The sequence below is a fragment of the Larus michahellis genome, chromosome 1, assembly GCF_964199755.1.
Source record: "Larus michahellis chromosome 1, bLarMic1.1, whole genome shotgun sequence".
Classification (NCBI taxonomy): Eukaryota; Metazoa; Chordata; class Aves; order Charadriiformes; family Laridae; genus Larus; species Larus michahellis.
Window position 1 is genome coordinate 85,403,582 of NC_133896.1, and position 24,658 is coordinate 85,428,239.

The window sequence follows — 24,658 nt, forward strand, 5'->3', positions numbered from 1 at the left end:
AGCACAGAAAAATATTTAAATAAAACGCTGAACTCTCTGCAATACATATTTCACAGTGCCAAAGACATATGCAACCATTTGCTGTTCCCTTATTGCTATAAAAAAGCAATTTATGAAAAATGACTGCTGATGCAAAAAACCAGCCAAATAAAAAAACCAAACCACCACTGAATAACAAGAACTACACTAAAAAATGCCCAAAACTCCCCCACTGAATCACAAGCTCACCATAAAAGATATTCTCGGTTTATTTACATTTCTAAGCATGAACATTGATTTTCTTTATTTCATTCAGAACTTTTTTATAACTAAGGCCCCAAAACTACAATCAATAGAGTGCGGGCACAGAAATTCCACTCCACGCTACCGTTAGCAAGACTAGAAAGACCTATGACTTGATCCAAAGCCCAATAATATCAGTGGGGAGTTTTTCTGCTTCCTTCAATGAGTTTAGAGAGGGCATCCGAGGTCAGCAAGCTGCACTCTTTCTTCTGTCAGAAATTCCACTGAAGCAGTGCAGTATCAGTCTCCACATAATTACATACATCTTCTTCCTGGAACTGAGGTCAGTCACATTAATCGTATTTTCATGAGAAAACAACTTTTGGAATCAAGCTGCCTTCTAAAACAGAAACAAAATACATACTATACATTGGTTATGGCAATGTTTTGCACTACTCTAAAAAGATGCACTGTTTAGTTTTTTAACTTTTCTATTACTAGAGATAGAGTTTATGAAAATGCTTGTCAATTCTCATGTATCAGTTCTGATTCTTTTGTTATACATCAAAGTAGCAAAAAATAATAACGTCCTCAGGCTCACCTGAGGCAATGCACTTTGGAAATAGAGACGGATTTATATCTATAGTCAATTAAGTGTTTTTCTCTGGTTTTTAAAACATCAAAAATATTGATAAATGACATCAACACATGATGCTGCATTTAAAACAGGCATAACAGGGAAACATTTTCATCACTGCTGCAATCATCTAGAACTTCGATCATGGGCTACTAGAAAATATAACGAAAGAAAAATCATAAATAAAAACATTTTTTTCCAGGGCTTTTTTTTGCTTCCCGTATTTGTATTCTGATAACAGTAATAAAATAAATAAATAAATAAAAGAACATCATCAACAAATACTTCCACCAAGCACAGTAGCCAGTCAATCTTGAATCAATGATACAATCCCAATATTAGAATATATTCAGCATTTGTCGATTGAGATTTGCGGCTTCACAAATCACACTGTATCAGCAGCATTGAGAATGTCACTCTCTCTCTTTCCTCTGTAGTGGTTGGCTCTTCCTTTAATAAAACACTTAATTGCTTCTGTGCACACGAGAGGAAAAGTTCCAGACTATATAGGTTTCTCTGACGGACAACTTGATCAAGCTGTTGAAAAAAAAATAAAAAAAATAGATCACTTTAAAACCTGGAAATAAATGCCAGGGCTTGTCAGCAAAAACTCAACCATATTCAACAAAAAAATTAAACAACCAAATGTGACAACAACAAAAGAATCTAAGTAACTTCCATGCGTGCAATCTATTAAAACCTTTTTAATGAAGTATTTGAGTTTCTTCAAAATAAATTGTACATAAGGCTAGAAGTAACTTTCCAACAGCTGTCAAATTCTACACAAGTAATTTGAAAAAGCTGAAGTCTAGCTGCCACCCTAGATAAATCCCCACAGCATCTTTCAAAATTGCAGCTGTTCCTTTTATAAAAGATACTGCTTCTGCTTTAAAATGAACACCACATACTATTGCATATTCAAAAATTCAAAGTCTACGGCTAATTTACGTGGCAGCATGTTTAAATAGCTCCCAGAGGAAAAGTGGTAATATTTTCTGCCGACTTTGTTTATTCCAATGTTTTATTGGAGTCCCCTACTGTCAGACAACGTGATCTATATACTTACTTGCAGTAAAGACAATGGCCCTTTTTTCCCCACCGGAAAAGATAAGAACACAATAACAAGACTTGGTAGGTTACGTCATATAAGTGATACAAAAATACAGTTTGCCAAAAGATATTTGAGTTTTCTTAATATCATAACGTTAACAAATAAAATGCACTGCAGAATTCCTTTTATTTGAATTTTGAAGTTCAAATGTCAAACAAAAAACGTCACAATTGAGAGATGTTCTCAACTGGACTATCCTTCAATCAGCCACAAATTCAACTAAATACAGACGTAACGATGACATAGGGTGAGACTGAAAGGTAGTGGTACAAGGCTAATAAGACACAGAAGTTATGCCACTCGAGAGAAAGGAAGTAACGGAATTTGGAAGAAGTCCAGCTCCGCATTTCTGTCAAACTGTTATGCACGAGTCCATAAGTAACATCTCAAACTCTGTAACACCGGCAAAAATGCTAATGTGAGGCCACATGGCCCTAGCAGACGAGAGCAACTAGTCTAGCAGACTGCTGGCAATCATCTGACGTTTTTTCAAAAAACATATCGTACCTCCTATGTCTGGCACTCACAGCTTTAATTATAGCTTGCAACAAAAACTCTGATGCTATGGTATCTCTCTGCACGTATATGCTCATCATTCAGCAGTCCAGTTAGCTGCTCTAACAATCACTTGAATGGACATATTGTTTTATTACAGATAAATTTTTTAAAAAATATCAATACAGACTGCAAGGCAAAGTTCGAGATACCTTCCCGCTTGACTTTGAAAATGTGCTCAGGGTGTAGCTGCCGTGCTGTGACTGAGTACGCAAACATTTTTATGACCCTGTGCTTTGCTGCTCTCTAAGTTCCTCTAACGTGCAAAACCAGGCTCTGATAGTTTGAATATTTTGACATTTTGTTTCAACAGAGATGAATGTGTAAAGTCTAGTCACAAGGAGAATACACACATATTTTTACTAGAAGCCACACAATTATAAAACTCTCCTTCAGTAATATGTCTGCTTGCACTTCTTTTTGCCCTGCAAATTTCAACCTGTTGGGCAAATCTTTGCGTCTTTTAGCAAAAGCAGAGATTACTACACCACACATTGCCTGATGTGAACCTAGCCCACTGAGCTACTACACATTTTAAAGCAGATCTAGTTCAAAAAAAAAGTCTGAAAAGTCTGCCCTGGGTATATTTAAGTACAGCTGCTACTAACAAGAAAATGCAAGATTTACAAACATGAAACTAAGCTCTGAAGAAGCTGTATGTAGAAAAGACAGCCTAGAAGAAATGAACAACATAAACACACTGTTGTGATCGTGCATTTCTTCTGATTTGAAAGAAGCCTCCTTCCTCATCTCTGGTCCAAAATATAAAGACCATTTTGCATGGGGAAGCTTGCAGATGTTTTTGTGCTGTGACCCGTATTTCTCTGGGGAACGGGCAGATATAGTGCAATTCACATAAAATCATCTGTTACGTCTTAAGAAAGAACATGAGAAACCTCTTTCTCTAAACATATTATGTCATCAAATTCTGCTGCTTCTGGTAGACCTATCAGTTGGAGAAGCTTAGCGTGAAACTGATTTTCAATGGTTTCTTTTTATTGCCGATTATACCATCCATACTCCTAGATAGTTCTTTATTGAGCTTTACCCAAGAGCTTTGGCTAAACTCTCCATTCTCTTCTCTTGCAGATTCTACTTTAAAGGGATCAAAGTACCTCACCAGATGTGTGTTCTGATATACTGCTGTTAACTTTCTTTACCAAGGCAGCAATCTCAAATTGTATACTGTTAAATTTATTTCACCAAGTACTAATGTAAATGTTTAACGTGTGCAGTGATTGGCTGCAATACGAAGAAAACAGAATTTTTTCAGGCTTGAGAAAGATTTTATAAGTCTCAAACGAATTAAGTACACATTTGGGGAGTCTTTGTTGAACTCAAGTGGTTAGCTGGCAGTCTCCCTTTGTCCATAAGAAAAGTTTATTGCTTGTATAAGGTTTATGTGAATTCAATAACATAAAAGTTCAGAATTCAGTTGCCCCTTGTCTCCTCTGTTTCTGTATAAGCTTTACCTTGAGCAGTACTTTTTAAAATTCTTCCATGCTACAGTAAGTGACAAAACACTCTGAAAAGACTTGGGATCTTCACATAATGCAAAACAAGGAGCCGTGAAATTATGCTGGCTTTGAAAATGGTACACTTGAATGTATTCAGAAGGAGAACGTTCCCATTAATGGAGAAATTGACTGGGAAATAGAAACAAATCCAATTAAGCTTCGTTATATAATATATTGTTTAATGAAGTGTTAGCAACAGACACATTTTTTTGAACGGTGCTTCAACATTGCTGTGCTTCTGCTTGCATAATATACCATGAGATGTGAAAATATAGAAGTAATGCTTTTTAAATTTTGTTTTTCTAAACAGTCTTCCTTCTATATTTTTAGACCCTGTTCACTTCATGGAATGATGTCATTGTTTAAACAGACAGAAACGGACATCTGGCAAATTCAAACTGAACGTGACTCATATGCAAACGTCATCAGGATGAATATACTAGGGATGGAGCACAACCAACCCAACCCAACTGTTCTAACTCTGGAGGGTCTGAAAAATACACCATGTTGGTCCAGATCTACCCCACGGGAGGGCAATTTTCTACATCACACCATCACTGTTGTTAGTACTAATCAATGTTTCTCTTCCACCATACAAAATGTATCCAGTTCAAAGTTCCCAATTCTGTACAGTGTGTCCTATTGGCACAGCTTTAATTAGCTCAAAAACCTAATATTCCTGAACTTCATTATTTTAAGTTAGTCAACAGTATCTTTTTAACTCTGTACAAATCTTTTTTTTTTTTTTTTTTTAAGAGCCACAGGTTGATTCTGTATGTTCTCGTGTATAACCTACTGAGGAACTGGCTATATAAGATTTGCAAAAGCAGTTCCTGAACTCCATAGGGTCTACACCACTCCCAAAATTCTCACAGTCACTGAGAGACATTCATTTTCCAAAAATGAGCTGAGTCTTGCAGGACATTCTAACACATTCACTGATGCTTTTTCCTTTCTGTTTAATCCTTCAGTCCACTTTTGAGGTCTAAGTGTGATTCCACCATCCTTCTGGCCAAAGATGACAGCATGAGGCTCCCTGTGGGGTCCCGCCTCAGTCATATCCTTAGACCACCCAGAATGATGTGCCTTTGAGCCACACAAGGCATGCCCTGAAGGGAGGCATAGGCCTCAGCAGAACTCCTGTCACTGGATGCAAGAATTTGACTTGGGAAATAAAAAGAAAGGCTCACACATAACTGTGCAGAATACTGCCACCAGGTGACTACTTTCATCCCAGGCTCCTCTGTTTTACTTTAAGTTGATCCATCTTCCCCTGCATCGCTTCATAAACCCATAGCTCAAACCAAAGTTAACAATTATTCTTAGCTCTACATTTTCTTAGCTTTTATCATACAGCTCAAATTTTCTGCAAAATGGAATGGAAGTCTACATGGCCAATGTCTAAAGTAGAAAATAGTTTCTTACACAAATAACCGAGCATGCACATCCTCTATATTCTACGCTTACAATATCTACCTGCAAATAGATATATTTTCATGGCACACGTGCTTACCTTCCTCTATTGACTATTCTCCAACCCATTAAACATTTCAAAGTGCTATAAGAGAAACACAGTAAGAATTCTATGAATAACTACTACATGTCAGAATTATATTACCCATTACTAGTAACTAATAAAATATCTTATGGAAAATATAATTTTAGGTTTAGCACTGAAGATTTAAGGATGAAATTCTGATCTCCCCATAGTAAAGATATGTTTCGTTATTAATCTCACTGTGGCCTGAAGTTCACACAGAAAAGAGAAGAAAGCAAAATTAATGTTAAATACGGTTCTTCAGTTTTCCCTTTTGTATAAACTTTAAGATGTTTAAAAGTTTATTTTTCAAAACTGTTTCTCAGACAATACCGTTTTCCAATACCAAAAATATTTGTAGCTGTAGAAAATGGTAGCTTCATTTATACAAATACACATTGAACAATTTGACTGTTACTTCAAATGACAGTATGATGATTAATGATCAAAGTATTCAAATGCAGTTCAGCTCACTACTCTAGGCCTGTAGCACTAACAGAAGTAAAAGCTGCAATCTTTTTATTATGAGATTCAACAAATACAACGACCAGAGATTAAAAAAAACCAAAGATGTTGAGTAAAACGTTTTTAATTTTACTTTTATTACTGGTATTTTTTGTAGTTGTTCACACATACGTGCAGTGTAGAATAAATAAAAAATAATCATGCCATTATAATTTAATGAAGCAGAGCTATTTCCCTTAAAGATCGTAAAATAAGAAATCACCTTTTGAGCCCTGCTGATTTCTTGCGAAACTCATGCAAAGTACACCAAGAAAAAATTCTAGCACAGTGATACATATGTTTGTATTTGTTCATAATGGGTGGGGGTTGAGAGGAAGATTTAAAATCCTGAAAAGCATCCTTGTCACTCAGTCAAAGAAAATCATGTTCATGCAAAGACAGCAAATTTCAAATACAAAATGAATGTTCTGGGGAATTGAAAACACAGAGATTGATGTGATGTAAGAGAACATGTTCTGAAGATTGAGTTTGGCAGGTCTAGATTAGTGAGGCTGATGTAAAGGTTTTCTATTTATTTAGTGTTTATAACTAGGTGCTTGTTAGCTGCTGAATAGGATTCATTGCTAAGGTAATTCTTTGAAGTTGAATATTGATTCGCCACAAGTCATTATTCACAGACATCATCATTGCATCATTAGAATTTTTTCCATGGGACTAGTAATATGAGCAATCCAACATACTTCCCATCTCCTTTCTAAGTAATGTTCAGTAGAAAGGGGACCTTTTAATGTTGTAGGTAAAAGCAATCAAGATTTTGCTGTAATATTTGTCAAAGTTTATCTTCTTTTTTTTAGACTTCATTTCCTTATGTATTTTCATTATCGATAAATGTACCAAAGCTTTTTCTATTCACTGTTTGCAAACTAATTTCTATTTCTTATTTTTCTATATGGTTTTGTATTATATGAATTTACTAACTAAAGCCCTTTTTTCTAAATAACCCAGTAAAAATAAATTAAAGAATGATGATAAACCTACTTCAGATTATGATTTTTTCATAAGTTCATTAAATGTCCTCATCTTTGCAGAAAACTAATATAAGCCTAAATTAACAATAAAGTCAACTTACATGAAAAGACTCTGAAATGATTTTTCATTTTATTCTATAGTTCTAACTTAGCACTTTTTGATCAACGCTTAGATGGATGTGCCCGTGGAAAATAGAATACTAGTCAGACTGCTTTCCTAAATATTAGTGTACTTAAGGACAAGGGGAAAAAAAATTCAAGTCCTTTTAAAAACAGTGGAATCAGGAATACACTTTAGTTAAGTATAAGGAAGAATTTATTATGACTCTTAATTTGTTCATAAATGTAAATGATTCACTAAAAATTCTGTCGGTGGCACTCTTTCCTCTTTGCGGGGACTCATCCCACATAGCCAATATGATGTTAAAAATATACTGGGCTGCTCATGGAGCAGTTAATCAAGATGTAAAACAACTGCTTGCTCAGAGTCGACCACTGGTGTTGCAATTGAATTCACATTTAGGTATTTCTGTTTGGCCTAATTATACGTACATCTGTAATAATACGTAATATTTTCTTGCAAACATTTTAGCAGGTCTGCCTTATAAAATACAATTATGGTCATTCTGAACAATTGTTTGAACCTCGGTGCTAAGTGGGCAAATGCGTGCATTTTAAACCTGTAGCCACTTTTGAAACATTTTTAAAGAAAAACTATTTCTGAAAAATTATGGGTTTTCTCGTGTGATTAAAATCTTAGTTTTTGCAGACTCCTCCTGTCCCCATTCATGGTGCGCGATAATCCATTGAAATGGAGCACTGCAACTTTGTGTGAGGATTCTTTGCGTATACTGTACTGCATGTTGGCTAACAAACTCGGTGCTCAGCAGAGCATTACAGTGTAATTACAGACTCATAAGCATCTTCTCATATTTTGATCAATAGATGTCCCTCTTTGAGGAAAAGTCAAAGATGAGGGGTTTGTTTTCTACAATTTTTATGACGTGCAGGGTTTTTTTCAGTTTGCCCCCCCCCAAATAATTCACACTAGTGAATAAGCCTGACACGATTCTGAAAAATCTTGTATTTGCAGAGGTTCAGCTATGTGATTATATTTTCTAGTAAAACCATGGGTTTAGAAAGCTTTCCCAGTGCACTAACATGAACTTCTCCCCACAGATTCAACAGAAGGCTTTAAAAAATTCCCTAGCACATTAAATAGGTCATATAAAAAAAATATTGCCTCGAGGAACCTGCAAATCTGAGAGTTGGATGAGGAAACAATGAACTACTTCCTCTCATTTCTATAATGGATGAGAAGGAAAACAGATCCATATGGTGCATATGTGTAGCAGAGCTTATTTTAGACTTAATCCCAGAACAGGACATTTTTGTCTGTCCACCTGTGAATTTCTACTATTGATAACACTTACTAAGTATATAAAAACAAGCTTCTTCATGGCTGTAATTTACACAGTATCTGCTACACATTAGAAAGCCATCAGTGTTCAAGACTGAACCTCTAGGAAAGAGTGATGTTTAATAAATTATATTGCCATGTGAAAATGTTTCTTTCTCCTTAAATAAATAATGCTGCAACTTCTAAACCTTAAGGATTTTATGCTCTGAACTTGATCAGTGAAACCATTAAAATAATACCATATGTTGGACACATCTTTAAAACAGATTTGCCTAGTCTGCTGAAGGTGGTGGGAAAACTCCCTGTCAACCCTCCCAGAATCTCCACTGTCTCCCAGTTGGACACAGGAATGTAAGAAAATACTAACCTTCCTTCATATAAATAAGAGAAGGAAATTTGCTTTCAATCAAGGAAACTCTATTGAGTGCATAAAGGAACTAAAAATGGTTGCAGCACCTGCTCAGACTACTGCAGAAGGTGAAAAATGGGCATTATTTAAACCCGCAAAAATAATAATGGAAATATTTAAGTGTAGAAACACATGAGCAATTTCTGGGCTGACCTATATACTTAACAGATTGGGAACATAGGATTCCTCAACCAAGTTATTTATGGCAATAACTTGGTCTGTTGCCATACACTAAATATATGGAGTTACCACAACGGCTACTATAATTGTTGATTGATCTAGCAATCAGATTCAACATAGTTAAGACACACATACATATATATATGTAAACAGTATTTAAGCATCTTATATAGTGAAATGCACTTGTCCAATCTTACAAATTGACGCCCTGAAGCTGCAAACTTTTGGATGCAGATAAAACTTTGACCACACTAGGGCCTCTCCCACTATTAAAGGCACCCGTGTATATTATGTGGACAGAAATCTCACTGATTTTTAAAGGTTTCCAAAACAAGAGCTTTTGAAAAAACTTGTTTAACTAGTACAAAAGTGTCTTCCTTATGGCTTAATACAAGATGCATGGAAAATGCTGATTAAATTAAAGGCGGAAGTCAGAATTTTTTGATACTGATCCCTTCCTCCTCACTGTTGAGGAGTGACATTCCACTGTGCGTCTGTTGATATGCACAGCCTTTGACTGTTCTTTCCAAGGTCACAGGATTTTATAATGCTAACATGAAAGCTACAGGGAATTGCGAAGTTGTTAAAATTCACTTCTATTTACAGGCATTGAAAGAAAGTGCAGTCTGCCATTTCTGGTTCCCCCTTGTGAGGAAATTTCTACTAAAACACACACACTATCTTCAGTGTCAATACGTCCCGCTTCTCTTTCTAAATAAAAAACTCAAACAACATATATCACCACCTTGTATCCTTCTCTTGTTTAATGACTGAAGAGTAGATTACTTAAAAAATTAGGAAAGCAAAAATCAGTTCCACTACTAAAATAAACAACAAAGCAATTAAATTTGGTACCTGTACATTAAAGGAAAAATGCATATATTTGAATTAATAAAAGTAGAGCAGGGAATTATTTTGCAGGCTGCTTGTAATGATTTATAGAGTACAGGCTGAGTAACGCTGGCTTAGACTGGGCTGGTTTCAAATAAACCCAACTTCCCACGTGTTATGCCACACAGGACAATTCATATTTTCCTCTAGGCAAGGTATTTTCTACTGGTTGTGAGAATGAAAAAAAAAAAAAAAGCAAGAAATTATTTAAGCCGGAGACAAATCATAGAGATACTGATCATCCCCTATTTATTCCAAATACGTTTATGTTATCCCTGTTGATACTCAGCATCTTAACTCTCATTATACATCTGTGAATGCTATTATGATTGTTTTACAAATGAAGCCATGCGAGTGTATCTATACTGCATGTCTCCCTGAGCAAGATCTGAGGGAGATTGCAAGATTGCAAGATCCGCAAGTACCTAGCGCAGAACTCACCATTGTCTGGAAAATCTCTGAATGATAATTGGTTAGCGTTTGGTTTTGGTAAGCGTCTCTATAGCTTCTGATACACATTAGATTACAGTCGCCACAAGGTAAGTGCAAAGCAGAAGACTAATTACAATGTAACTAAGGGCCATATTAATTAGACCACCACTTCTGATATGGAAGAAGGAACCAGAGATATACAACAGCACCTAAATAAAGGATTTGTACGCGACTCAGACTGCTTTCTATCCAGGCTTGTCAGATTCTTAGGCCTCCTAGAGGGCAGAAGTCCTTACTAGCTCTTCTTTGATCTTGAACTGTTTTAAGTATCCAAGTCAGTCACAGACACCATCACATGCTGTTTTTAATACAGCTACAAATGACTTGGCAGAGAATGCACGGGGCTTCTGTGGATCTTCATAACTGTAAACTACCATCTCCCCAGGAAAGTCCATAAAGACTATTCAACTGTGCTTCTGGAAGAGCCCTCAGTGCAGGGATGGGTGCTGGATTTAGTAGCAAAAATCTGCTTCAGCAATCTTCCTACATATAAAAATTGTTATTGTTACCAAACCAAATAAAAACATCTTATCTGACGGGCTCATGGTGAGTCATGCTCACAGAATTGCCTTGCAGTATTAAGATGGTATCTACAGCACTGGATTAATTAAGCCTAACTGAAAAGTAAACAGCAAATAAAGGCACTGATAAGAACAATATTTTTTATTACTGTCAGAGTGTTTTTTACACTGTAGGGAATAAGTATGTAAAATAAAAATAATCATTGCATTGTAAGTGTTTGCAGTGGATACAAACTGAAAAAACTACACTAATAATGTGCATGACTGGGTAACCATAGGGTAAATCTTTCCACAGTTGTATAACTGGTATTCCATTGCTATGAGTTCTCTCTAAATAACTATATCTAATATGATTCCTCACTAATAGGAGTTTCACCATGAGCACAGTTTCCTTGCCTCTAAGAAGAAATAACATGTGGTTAATAATACACATCACAGAGAATCACCGTTTTAGACTGGGAGGTGAAAAACAATGTTATATACAAAGCTGAAACTACGTATAACATAAGGAGTCAAACTGTAGTTATTCTATTTAGATATCAAGGAGACTGCAGTTATATAATAATTATCTGAAAGTTCTTGTAAAATTGTGATACTATTATGTCACTAGTTATCTCTAAAGCAAAGTGTCCTCTAACAACACACGGGAGTCTGGTACATACTGAAGTAGCATGAGAAAAATCCTACCTCAGCTTTGAGGAACACTTTTCTGTTTCCATGTTTTTCTGTCACATTTTCTGTTTTCATTTTAATGAAACTTTAATTATAAGATGTGACAGGATGAAACAGTATATACTTGAAGGCATAGGCAAAGATGGTATCACATGAAATACAGATATCTTTCTAAAATTACTATTGTAGATTAAAGATGATGGATTCACATGAAGAAATTCAACAAGGAAAATCATTCTGCAATGAATCTGTGAAAAATTCAGTGTTAAGTCAGTGGTAAGCATATATATATATGCACTTGCTTAGCTTTAATTAATCCAAGTTGATCATATTGAACTGATTAAACTTTGCATCTAGTACAAAGTAATGCGGATTACACTAACTTAAAAAAGAAAATTTGCAACTTCTGCTGTGTTACCAAAACACCTAAATAAACAAACTCAAAAATGCTGAATTAAGAAATGTCAGTGAAATACAAATCATTGGAATACAAATTTTACCACAAGCATATAGATGAATTTGAAAGAATAAGACAGAAAATTAATAAAAGTTTTATTCTATCAGGGATGACAAAATCTTCACGAAGTCTTCATCCTCAAATCATTAACTTATTTAGTCTAATAGACTATTAAATGTCTAACGTCCAAAATTCAGCTGACCTGCCTAAATTTCCCTCTAGGATGGTAAAATAAGGGTATTCATGTTCATTCATAAACATGGATCCACAGTTTTTTTCTATTTTTTTTTTTATTATCTTCTCTTTATCAATATAAAGCTCTCAAGAAAATGCCCATAGGCAAGAGTCACGAGTTGCAGTAATGACGAGTAATCCCACACATTTAATTGAGAACTTTCATTTTTTTTTCCTCTACTTAATCTCAAAACAGATTTTGAAAAGCTGTACAGAATGCAAAATAACCGATCTCAAAACAAATGGTCTGGTTATAATTCTCAGATTTCCAGAAGCACAGTATAAAATACTGCTCAATTGTAACACTGAAGCATGTATCAGGAATGATACAGGAGAGCCTCACTTACAGGGGACAGGAGGTGCGTAAAGATTCATTGCTTCCTCCTGTCACATACAGCTTTCCTAATGGACAACAGGAAGAAATATGGAAGTCTCTTCTGTTTCCTTATCAAATACTTGCAGAACAGAGGGACCCCGGATGACAAATGTTACATTTCCTTGGACCTCAGGTGTTGCTGAATCACCCGATGATGTGAAAAACAACACCACGATCCACTGACGGATACATCTGTGTGTCATTAGTACAGCGTACACTGCAAACGTTTATCAATGTGAACAGTCTATATCCACAGAGCAAGTTGACTGATTATGTGATTGCAGACCAAATCCAAAGTTGACATACCTCTTACAGTCATTATAATGATGCGCACTGGATTCAAAACATGATACATCTAAATCACAGGAATAGTTCTGAAATAGTGTAGTAACCAGTCATCACACTGTTGAACATTATAATTCAACCTGCTATTTTTTTCCCCTTTTGGCTTTGATAGCACAATATTTTCTCAGCAATAACATCATTTGATTTCAGTTTGAACTGGCATCTCGCCTGACTAAAGAGTAGAGGCATAATCTCAGTCTTTGTAGATTTACACAGTGAGGCACAAAAGGCTATATGAACCAGTTTTACCTTCAGTAAAGAATTTCAAGCTCTGGCAATTTTACTCTAACGTAATTGCAAAAAACATTCAACAGGTTATGTATGTAGTTTCAACTAAATTGCTTTCATCAGCATAATGATTACACAAGGAGTTTGAAAATTATAATTTTAGTTATTTAACAATTTCCTTTGGATTTTAATGAACTTAAGTAAATGGCAGCGAACTGTATTTTTTCCCCTTTCCATTTTTCAAGGAAGAGAACTAAAATTTCCAGGAAATTAAAAATTCTCTTAAATGCATGATATTTCAGTACTGAAAAGTGGCAGAAAAATGCCGTAAGATCCTCTGAAGGAAAACGTCCAGTAGGATCTATAGATTGAAATACTACACTCCTCCATCAGAAACTACTATTTCATTTTAATATTTGGAAAGAATAACTTCAAAGTTTATGAAGACTTAAAAGTTCAGGAGAAAACATCAGGCTCACTTCTGTATCACATGCAGTGCACTGCTTCAGTATGCCTTATTCACAGAGGAGAAAAAGGAGAGCCAGGTGCACCAACTCATCTTACACTACAACTTTACATAAATCCCGTACTTAATCCTTTGGATTTATACCGCTCTTTGAGTCGGGTAAAGCAGCAGTGTGAAAATGCTCCTAAAGCCTCAATGTAAATGTTTCTTTAATCCTATTAAAGCCACAAAACAGGCCCAGCTGAAGGAGCGGGAAACTGAGCTAAGGAACTCTCAATGACCCCACCACTACTGTCTCTCTTGGCACTGACCTGTTGGTCACGAGTTCATCCTAGGCATGGCACAGATGTTCTGACATCAGTTTGATTCAGGACATCAGTCTGTGGACCCCTATAACACATACATACAGACCAGATGGTGGTGTTTTTTGTAGTAACATGACATCTTGCATTGGTAACTTAAAGCTGAATTATTAAAATAGTTGATACAGAAATAGAAGACAGGATTATATGTTTTTAAATGCGACTTTGTTGCATTACACAGAACTTTGTGTTCCCCAAACATGACATTGAATTCAGCCAAAAATGATACAGCTTTATTGCTTTTCTTATAAAGTCAGAAGAAGGGGAAAAAGTTAAAAGAAAAATACTCAAGGTGACACCACACTTTAAAAACTGGGAAACTGGTCTGTTAAAATGTGTTGGTGGTAACATTTAGGGTTTGGACTCTCATTAATGTGGCCCCAGGGAAAATATAAACACTCTTTCTGAAATTAAACCTTGAGTTTGCCCACCGCAGTCTTGTTTTCAGCTTCGGCTGCTGGCACTTCAGCCTGCAATTGAGGCCTTGCATCAAATGCCAAGCTAAACATTCAGGAACAAGAATGGTAACAACACCCTATTTTGTTCTAAGTCATATTAAAATATAGCAAGTATTAAAAAAATCACTCATTTGAGATTATGAACTTAAAAGAAACTGATTTTCATAACCTCTCCCACTTGCACTTGTCTTCAAATAATAAACTTTCAGAAGAAAGCTACGCTGGACGCTTGAAATCAAGCACACTTGCAAAACAATAACATATATCAAAATTCTGATAATAACTGGCTAACATTGAAGGGCATAATTTTTACCTGCAGGAATTGAAAAATAAATATTCTGGTTTTGATGCATGATTTTGCAAGTGACAACACAAATAGATCAACAAATGAAAGTCATCAATCTGTAACACAAGTTTTTCAAGAAGAGTACTTCCTATTTACAGTGATAAGATATACTGATATCAGAACCCTGCTACTGAAACATTTCATACCAGCATTTTTTTAAGTTCTCTCTTATTCCCACACACTGCATTCAAGGTGAGAGTTTGCTGGACCAGCTATTAGTTTTTCCCTCTCTCTCTATTCTGAGACTCTAGCAGTAGCCTTCTGTAATCTCACAATGTAGATGGATTGAGAGCACCAGATAAAATGTTAAGATACATCTTCTGCCCCAGGTAAGGAACTGGGATCTCTTGCCCAAGAAGGGAATGGTCAGCCCTGGCTATCCCACCCCCAGTTTCTGTAATGTCACATGACGCTTAGGTACTACCCCCTATACGGGAAACTGCAGCCTGGATCTATATGGGATGTATGGAGCATATTACATAATCACTGCTCCAACACAATTCTCCCAGATGGGAATCTGGGTTGCAAATTAATCTGACTCAAAGAGTAGACTGTAACTGTGACTCAAAGCAGTGATTAAAGATAGCTTATCTGCCACTGGAGAAACAGTAAATTTGAAGAATGTGAAGTTACCGGTATAGCAAGGAGACAGAGGAAAGGGTGCGCCAGGACTTCAAACAGGTCTCCTGAGGAAATGTTCCACTACTAATGCACAGTGGTCACTTGAAGAATATGAGATTATGATATACACTAGACTTCTACACAATATACCGAGTGAATTCCAAGCTTTTTTTTGCCTTTATTTTGAAAAGTAATCATTAAAATCAGCTCCGCAACATGAATGACAATGTGTGACCAAGGAGGTGCCAATTCATGGCCTAGCTTACATCACTGTGTCGAAACCTCCCGCTTTTATTTGCGGACTTGTTAGATTTTGGTCTGAAAGCATTAGATAAGCAGACACTGTGTGCTTGTCATGCCTCTTCTGAAGCAATCAGAAAAAAGGCAGAGTACTGGATTCTTAATACTGCTCTAAGCTATGACTGAAAAGGTTAACAGCAAACACCTTTTAACCATGAAGCACATCAGTACTCAACATGAACTACATCAGCACTCTTCTTGGGACCATAAAGTCAACTATATATTTTAAAAACCTGCAGATTATACGTGTACAGTCTAGTTACTATACACTGAAGATATCATACTAGTTTCTGGTAACAGTTATTTTGTGTTCAATCTAAGACATTAGTAGGTATTTCAGAAGCCTTTCAAAGCATAACATTTTGCATTCACATGCAGGACATTTCTGAAAGGCAAGTAAAGGGTTTCTATTACTTCCACTCACGATCATGCCAGTTAGTTGGATAAATACATACTTTATTAGAAATAGTGAATAATTTTGCAAGTTTACTTAAGGAAAAAAACAAACAACAAAACAAACCTGGACAGGCACAGTTGAGAAGTTTAGGAAATATAAATAAAGAATTAATTTATAATCTAAATATGATTATCATCCCAAGAATCTGACCTCTTATAGTTTAATTATGGATTTAAAGCTACATTAGGATTCAAGTTCCAAGAGAAGATTTTGCGGAGTTGTAATGGTTACTGCCAATAGATGCATCACAAAAGTAGGTACCATCATGCATGTATAGAAGCACAGGAAGGAAAGCAAAGGTGCAGTCAATGAGAGAAGGTGAAGGAATTGTCAGTTAAACAAAGCTGAGAGCTGTTACTTGTATAATAAATGTCTAGAAGGCAACCAATTTAATAATTTCAGAACAGACAAAATATAGATAAGCAATAGCCGAACTCTATGTCAATTCTCAGATAGAAAGCCAAAATGCTATAAAAATCGCTTTAATTGCAATGTGCCACAATTACGGTAATAAGCTTGAAGACTGATGTATGGGTAAAATGAAAATGGTTCCAGTCTTGTGACATTTCCTCAGTGTCAGAAACACCAATTACATATACAGGTTTTTCCACAGTGATAATGTCACCTTTGAAAGTAGAAAATTAAAAACCATTAACAGAAATAGCAAGAAAAAAACCACAGACTTTTATCTGTCTGATAACAGAGGCCAGTAAGCCATTGCAATTTTCTATTTAAGTGATGTTTGGAGGTGTTTTCTGGTAATAATACTGTTTTCAAATGACTTTTTACAATCACAGCCAGTTTCAGCTACTGGACAGACATCTTATTTCTCTTCTACTGTGCTGATCTTCCCCATTAGTTTGACCTAATCCTTAATATAAAAAGGGTTATAAACAAGGTCATTATGAAGACTATATGACCTATAAGTGAACTATGATATTTTTGCCAATATTGTAAAGATCTAAGGTGTTATTTTAACTGCAGCACTAAAATACGTAAAGGGAGAACTTTTAGTCTGATTTGTTTAAGAAAAACTTCATTGACCATTTTCTGGGATAGTTTTGATGGATGAAAAGCAGGACAACTATGTAGAGGTACATATATCTTCTCACATGGTCAGCCTTTAGGAGTGAATTGCAGACAGTTCCTCAGACAGTCTGAACAAACCAGAGCAATTTGTTGCCTCTCCTCAACAGGGTGGATAAGACTAATTAAAGTGAACATTCACCCTGCACTTCAAGCCTTCTTTTGCAGTCTTTACCTTGAATAATTTAATGCAAGATATTAGTTTTCATCACAAAATGTTCTCTTGAAATATTAAAGAATGATGAAGCTTGTAGACAGAGGCATCTTTCTCCACGACTTCCAAAACTATCTCTTTCTGAAAAAGTTTTGAGATGTCTTGTCAAAAAATGTTGCCATCACTACTAAAAAAATAATAATTTGAGATAAACTGATGAATATTATTTCAAAAAACAGCTTAGCCCTTAGAATATTCCCTAACAAATTCTCGCCTGTGCCAGTATCAGTAAAATGTGCTGATAAGGAAGACCCACTCTTCCCCAGGGAATATGAACTGAGAAGGTAAGCAAATCTGAAAATCTAAATGGAGAATGAGTGGGCATTTATATTTAATGCCTCTAAAGATTATTTTGAGAGTGATTTTTATGTAAGGTATTATTTGGTTAGTATCAGTAGAAATACCAGCACTTCTTTTCAGTTTTAAGTCCGTTAATTACCTTTTTCCATTTCCAATATTTTACTTTACTAAGAAAAGTGAATTAACATTGGTTAATTCTTTGTTCTTGAATCTAAACAAAGCTAAAAATGCAAAATCAGGATTATTGAAAATATCTGTAATAATTTGTTTCATAGTAAAAAGGAACCCCAAAGATACGCAAATTTTACATAATAAAGGCACAAAAATACTCACTGCCCTGCTTTGTTGGACAAGTTCACAATTGTTAATTAAAAGCTAGATACAGTAATCCCAACCCACAGAGTAAGTTACTTTTTGCAGCAGAAGTCAGAAGCATAAACCTAAACCAAGATTATGTTTGACATAACCATGACAATATCTGGCCATTCATATTAGACTTTAGAGACTTTATATGTTGTTTAGCACATCACTACCCTTAATAGGCCACGCTTTTCTGAACTGACTGATGATTCAGGATACCAACCAACATCACCTTTAAAAAAAAAAAAAAAAAGCCTGATTTTGTTTTGTTAACTGAACATTTAATAAAGTAAAATGTTTCAGTTTCTAAAGTCAGAAACTGAAGTCTCAACTGGAAATCTTGGTCTAAACACTAAATACATGATAACTTCTCTGCATGGAGTGTTTACCCTTGTCCATTTCTATGGTTTTTATTGCTCTTAGTAAGCCTGTTTTCTTTACTGCTTTTGTAAAGAAATCCTCTTCCTTCTTGTTCACTCTCCTTTCTGCACTGTTAGACAATTTTATTTATTGGGGAAATTCTCTGTGCTAAGCAGTAAAAATAAGGCTTTTAGTTCCAGACACATTATTGATAGAATCACCTGCCTATAATTACTTCACTCAGATTTTAGAAGAGTTATGCGATGCTGACAGTACACATGGAGAATCATTAATAGAAACGTAATTGATCCTTCATTTTACGTTTGGTTTTGTTGTGGTTTTTTTTTTTTGGTTGGCTGGTTTTATTTTTTTTATAGAATACTTCAGTTTTGTTTTGAAAATACTAGATACTTCTCAATACTAGACTCCTCTAGAACTCTAGGTCTTTTAAATCTTTTCTGGTCTACAAACAATAAAAACAATTATCTGTGGTGCCAGTAAACAAGTATTGAACATAAACTACTATTACACTCTCTTTTGTAAGCATATGACTCAAATAATAGCCAGCTGATGGGATTTGAGAAGGCAGATAGCTTTGAAGAATATCCAGCCACCCGTGTATTTCTGTTTTGAAAGAATACAATAAAGACGTTTTCTGTGAACACTGCAAAGAAAATTCTTCATATATTAGGAAAAAATCTACATAGACAACAAGGCTTATAGCAATCATAACACAGATCATCTTCCACAATCTATATTTGTAAAGGTGCTTTCAATATAGATTTTATAGGCTTTATAGCTGAACTACAAAATCAAAAGTAAAAAAAAAATCAGTTCTAGAAGTGCATTCATGATAAATCAAATCTGTATGAATATACGTAATTATGAAATGTAACACATGGAACTTCAAAGAAACTGAAATGGGGTTCTGTACCATAACCAAACCCAAAAAATAGTGTACAAGATAGAAGAATCTATCTAAGGCCAAAACAAAGTCTAGTTGTTTTCTTCAGACAAAATAAACATACAAAATACACTCCACAAATCTAGTACATTATTAAAAATAACCCTGATACAGAAGAATGGCCATGCAAAAAATTAGGTGTGTTAATCTGATTTACTCCTAGATGTTTCCTGCTGTCCTGGGTATAACTTGATCACTATTTTTCTTCCCTTAAAAAGCCCTGAGACGCCAATTCATCTGTGCACAGAATGAAATGCACCGTTCCCTTTCCAACGTTACATTTTGTTTCTTTCCAGAATAATTCCACTGACACTGGGAAAGTGTATGACTTGCACTTTAAAGTACAGCCCAAGATGAGCTGACCCTCTATAAATGTGTGTTAATAGGGTAAACTCTTGTATTTTCCAAATATTCCAAGTCTTTTCCAGAAAAGGGCAAAAATATTTCCACTTCTTCTAGTTACATGGTAAATAGCTAAGCTGACTGTCCCAGCACATACCAAGACCCCATAGAGGTAACCTCCCACGCATCTCGGTGGCTGGACAAAACTGCACAGAAAGCACCTGGTCAGGGAGGCAGGAAATGGGCCTGAAATTCTAGTTTCCAAAAGTAATTGTATTATTACCAAATTAAAGGAATAATTTCTCTATACAAAGCCAGGAGAGAAGCTTGCCAGCTTTCTCTTCACTTTACAGTAAGGCAGACGTAGCTTATACCAGCTTGCCAGTGATTCTTAAATATAAATAAAATACTGTTGTTGAAATAGGTCCTTAGTTTCCATAATATGGAAAAATATGATCTATTAAATACTAAACCCAAAAAATATCTCATTTGGATATTTGCAATTCTGAAGTGTGCACTTATATTTTGGTAAATATTAGTCAGAGAAACGCAATGTTTAGTTATGCTTTCTTCTAAAGGTTATGAAGCACAGCTGCACAAATCATATGGGAACACACAGTAGTACGCTGAATTTCATTACAATGGTTACATCTTTGCTCGCAGCTTCTGGGAATACGGGAGTAAGTTTGTGACAAGTGTCTTTCAGGGAAACACGGGCTGCATAAAAACAAGTCTGTCATTCAAACGATTACTTCAGTCCTAACATGTAAGCTTTCCCCTGTAGGCCAAAATATGCCCTTTAAAGTTCATGAGAGCTGTGGACAATGTAGCAGACAAAATCTGACTGCTTAATACAATTAGTTTTGTTGTCAGAAAACAAGCAGTAAATTTTCCTGAAGGAAGATGAATGTCAATGTAAATAGGAAAAACTAAAATTTGCTTGCTGGCTGCTAGTAGTTCAGGAGCTACAGATATAAGAAATGCTTACTCTAAGTACTTATCTCATGAAGTAAGTCTTTGTCATTTTGAAAATGTCTTCAAATAGCCTATTCAGCACAAGATTTATTTGGTAGAAAACATTCTCTCTTGTGGCTTACTTTCCCCTGTGTATGCCAACTACAAGAATTCATTTTTTTCTCTGTACAGCTAATGGTCACAAAAAATAAAAAGTACATAAATAATAGGCACAACATTACAGTACTGCATTTTTGTCTGCTATAAACATGCAAATGGTAACATATTGAATTAATGTTTTTTGAAGCACTAGATAGCAATGAATAGGCAGTAAATTACTCAACTACGAGATTTATAAACAACTTTCAATCTGTAGCACTGACAATAAAAATACTGTAATTGTACAAGAGAATACTTTTGTAGACCTCCATTCCACAAAAATTCCTAACATTTGTGTGATTTTAAGAGTTAACAATGCCTAGTTTTTACTGTAAATGACATTTGCAGATTATGTAGAAGTCTGAACACTGTCCAAGTCTGAATAAATACGAAGCAGAGCAAAGAATTTCCTGACCTTTCTAACAACAAATAACTGAAAACAGATCTTAGTTTGAAGTACAGTAGCAACCAATTAACTGCTTTGATCATTAGAATTTTTATAAGACACCTGGAAATATTTTGGTTTTTACTTTTATTGACTTCAGCTTTACTCAGTTTCTGGATAGTTTACAAGGACAGCGTCAACATGAAAAATCACATTTCTGTCTGAAAGTTTCATATCTACTTGTAAATAACCCCTAAGGTGACTAAAAGTGAAATGCATTTGTAAAAACAACTCAAAACACTGTGCTACTTCTCTCAGTTTGCCTACTTTTCACTTCCTGAACATAAGTGAAGGCACAACAGGAGACTGGAAGGTGACTTGTCGGACTTCCCTCAGTTCAGCGTCGGTCAAGAGAGTGGCTAACTGCTGCACAATATACGAGCTGAATTCTTCCATTCCCAGCTCTACATCTCCACTGATGAGGCAAGTATTTTAGAAGTTGTGAGGCCTTACCTACCCTGAGGTAGCCACCGGCAGAGAAGCAAGCACACAGAGAACGGGTGGGAAGCAAGTATGATGGTGATATTCTTGAACTTTCTCATGCAAGAATGGTAGACATTAGGAGGAACTAAAACTCAGCCTGCACTCTCTGGATGGCATTCTAGTTTACATAGGTATCTCGTCCAACAAACAGACATATACTTGCTTAATTCAATACTTCACAGCAGCCTGAAACTGGTAACATGTAAATGATCTGATGTCCTGCGTTAGGAGCCTAGAAGAACAGATTCTTTGACCGCTCTCCAGGGGGAAGAAATCCTTTGACAGCATAAATATGCCTTGAGTCCACCTCCTGCTGTCTTGCTGTCATAATAAAACAATTTTTTTTTTCTTTTTTTCTTGTTCTTCCTAAGGAAAGCTCAATGCAGCACTGTATATTTTCCTCTGAGTAAGGCTGCCTTCTGTCCAACTTTTGCATCTCAGAAAGGAACTGTATTTTTTCAGTTGTGGCACTAAGAACATAATGAAAGTAATTTTGAAAATGGCTCCTGGGAGGTACTTTTTATCCTAAAAAAATCCTCATTATTTTCCACCAAAAAAAATGGTGTAACACACGACAGCTACATCGCCTGTGGGACCCACAGCATGGGCAGCATGAAAAGGGAATCAAAGAGGAATAACTACAGCAAGGTCTACTTGTTGCCGCCGCTGCTGACGATAGAAGAAGAGAGCAGTGAGGCTAATAACTTGGAATAATACTAAGTGCATTTATTCATCTAATCTTGCTATGGCTCTGTATCTTCCACAGAAAATACACAGAGTATAAAAAGAGTAAGATTACTGAATTCATAGGAACACCTATGTTAACCCTCCCAAACACAGGTTCACAGAGTTCATCAGAGATGTTATCTTCTTTTTCTAAGTAAATCTCATTTACATTGCCTAACAAGATGTGTTTCATGAAAAAACGCATTCCAGGGAAATACAATATCTAAAACAGGCTGTCAAACTGATAAGCTTTTTCCATCATTATTTGTTTTCATTCCTAAAAGTGTTTACAGAAATGCATTAAAGTAACATTTGAATTTCCTGGACTGGATGATCTGCATATTACAAGTAGTTTTTACTTTCAAGTACCAGGTTTTAATTTCATAATTTCATTTAAAAAAAATTCTTAATGAAGCCCATGTACATAAGAAGGCATAATGGATTTATTAAGAGCTCGGTTCTCCAAGATTCCTGAGAAAATTAAAAGCAGAAATATTTTTAATTAGACCTTGAATCATAATTTAATTTTTAGCATCCTACCACTTTCCACAAATCCTTCTTTTTTTTTTTTGTTTTTCTTCTTTTCTGGTAGACAGAGAAGAGTTGATTCCCTATATGCCAAAATAAGAACTCAAATCAGAAATGTCTATATTTAGTACTGAGGCAACAAATAGTACATGAACCACAGGGAGGTCCTACAAATACGGTAGCTGCTGCTATTACACCGGTCCCCTTGAGGAAATGGAAAACAACCAAGTGCCTCCTTTTGTACATTCCCCATGATGGAGCACACAGCCACTGGATTTGGCATTTCTTACAGACATTACCTTGTTTGGTTTTTTTTTTAAGATGTAATGTAAATTATTTTTACTCTCTATTAACTTTGTTTTCATAACAAGAAAGTAAGAACAGGTTGTATGCCACATGTCGGTACATGTCAGACCAATGTCCATCTAGTGCAGCATCCATGTTTACCAGAGGCAAACAGCAAGCACCTAGAAAAGAGCGTAACAGGAGAAGCATGCACTCACACAGCTACTACCACAGGCAGTGCAAAATATGTATGCATTTAAAAAATGCTCCTGATTGGAATCTTCTTCCAAAAAATTTGTCTTTTTTTTTTTTTTAAAATAATCATTTCCGTGCTAAGCATCTACAACATCTGGTGGCAAGGAGTTCCATATTACGGGAAGAAGTATATCTACCCGCTTGTTTTGCAGGTGACATCTAACTGTATTTACCAGACCCCTTTATATGACGTTATAAATGCCATATTTGAAGTATTGTTAATTGCTGGATTTAATGAATTTATTGTATGTTCGAATGCAAAAATGTGTTTGCATGCAAACAGAATGAACTGTGTGATCGGAAGACTCATTTGTATTGACCAAGTTTGAAGATAGCACTTTTGAAGCTTCCAGTGAAATAAGATCATACGAACCTCTTGGAACAGACATAATGCAGCACTTAGCTTAAGAGAGAAACATTTCTGAATGTTTGCATTTTTCCTTTGTTTTTATAAAGAATACTTTTACAATATGATAGCTAAACAAAAATCATCAACATGATAAAGCAAAATTCTACCACGTCCACATAGCAAGTAAAAAAAAAAAAAGTATAACTTATGTGTTTCAACTGCACAAAAGATCAGGTCAAATACAAAGTAGGGAGTAAACCCAAAATATGCTCTTGTGTACTGCTTCGTCCTGAAATATGCAAAAAACAAAATCATATGACGATATATTTTTTTAATAAGAAATTCCAATACAATTGAAATGAATGGAAAATATTACCTTGCATCTTTGCATGTGTCAAACATCTATTTCAGAGAAACCCCCTCTTAGGTATTTAAACAATGTCTTTCAATTAAGATGACAAAAAGTTATAAAAGTACCAAGAAAGTAGGAAGAGTTACGAGTTATCAATACAACAATGGTGATTTTGATAGTGTATCTTTA

General features: G+C 35.4%; 1 protein-coding gene across 5 annotated transcripts in view; it reads right to left on the reverse strand.

Moving 5' to 3' along the window:
* Positions 1-224: 224 nt before the first annotated feature.
* CCDC91 (coiled-coil domain containing 91) overlaps positions 225-24,658 on the reverse strand; it is a 149,689-nt gene continuing 125,255 nt past the window's right edge. For all 5 annotated transcript variants that reach the window (XM_074589674.1, XM_074589695.1, XM_074589684.1 and 2 more), the window contains one exon: positions 225-1,396. In XM_074589674.1, coding sequence (XP_074445775.1) covers positions 1,238-1,396 — 159 coding nt within the window. In that variant the 3' untranslated portion in view covers positions 225-1,237. The remainder of the gene's footprint in view (positions 1,397-24,658) is intronic.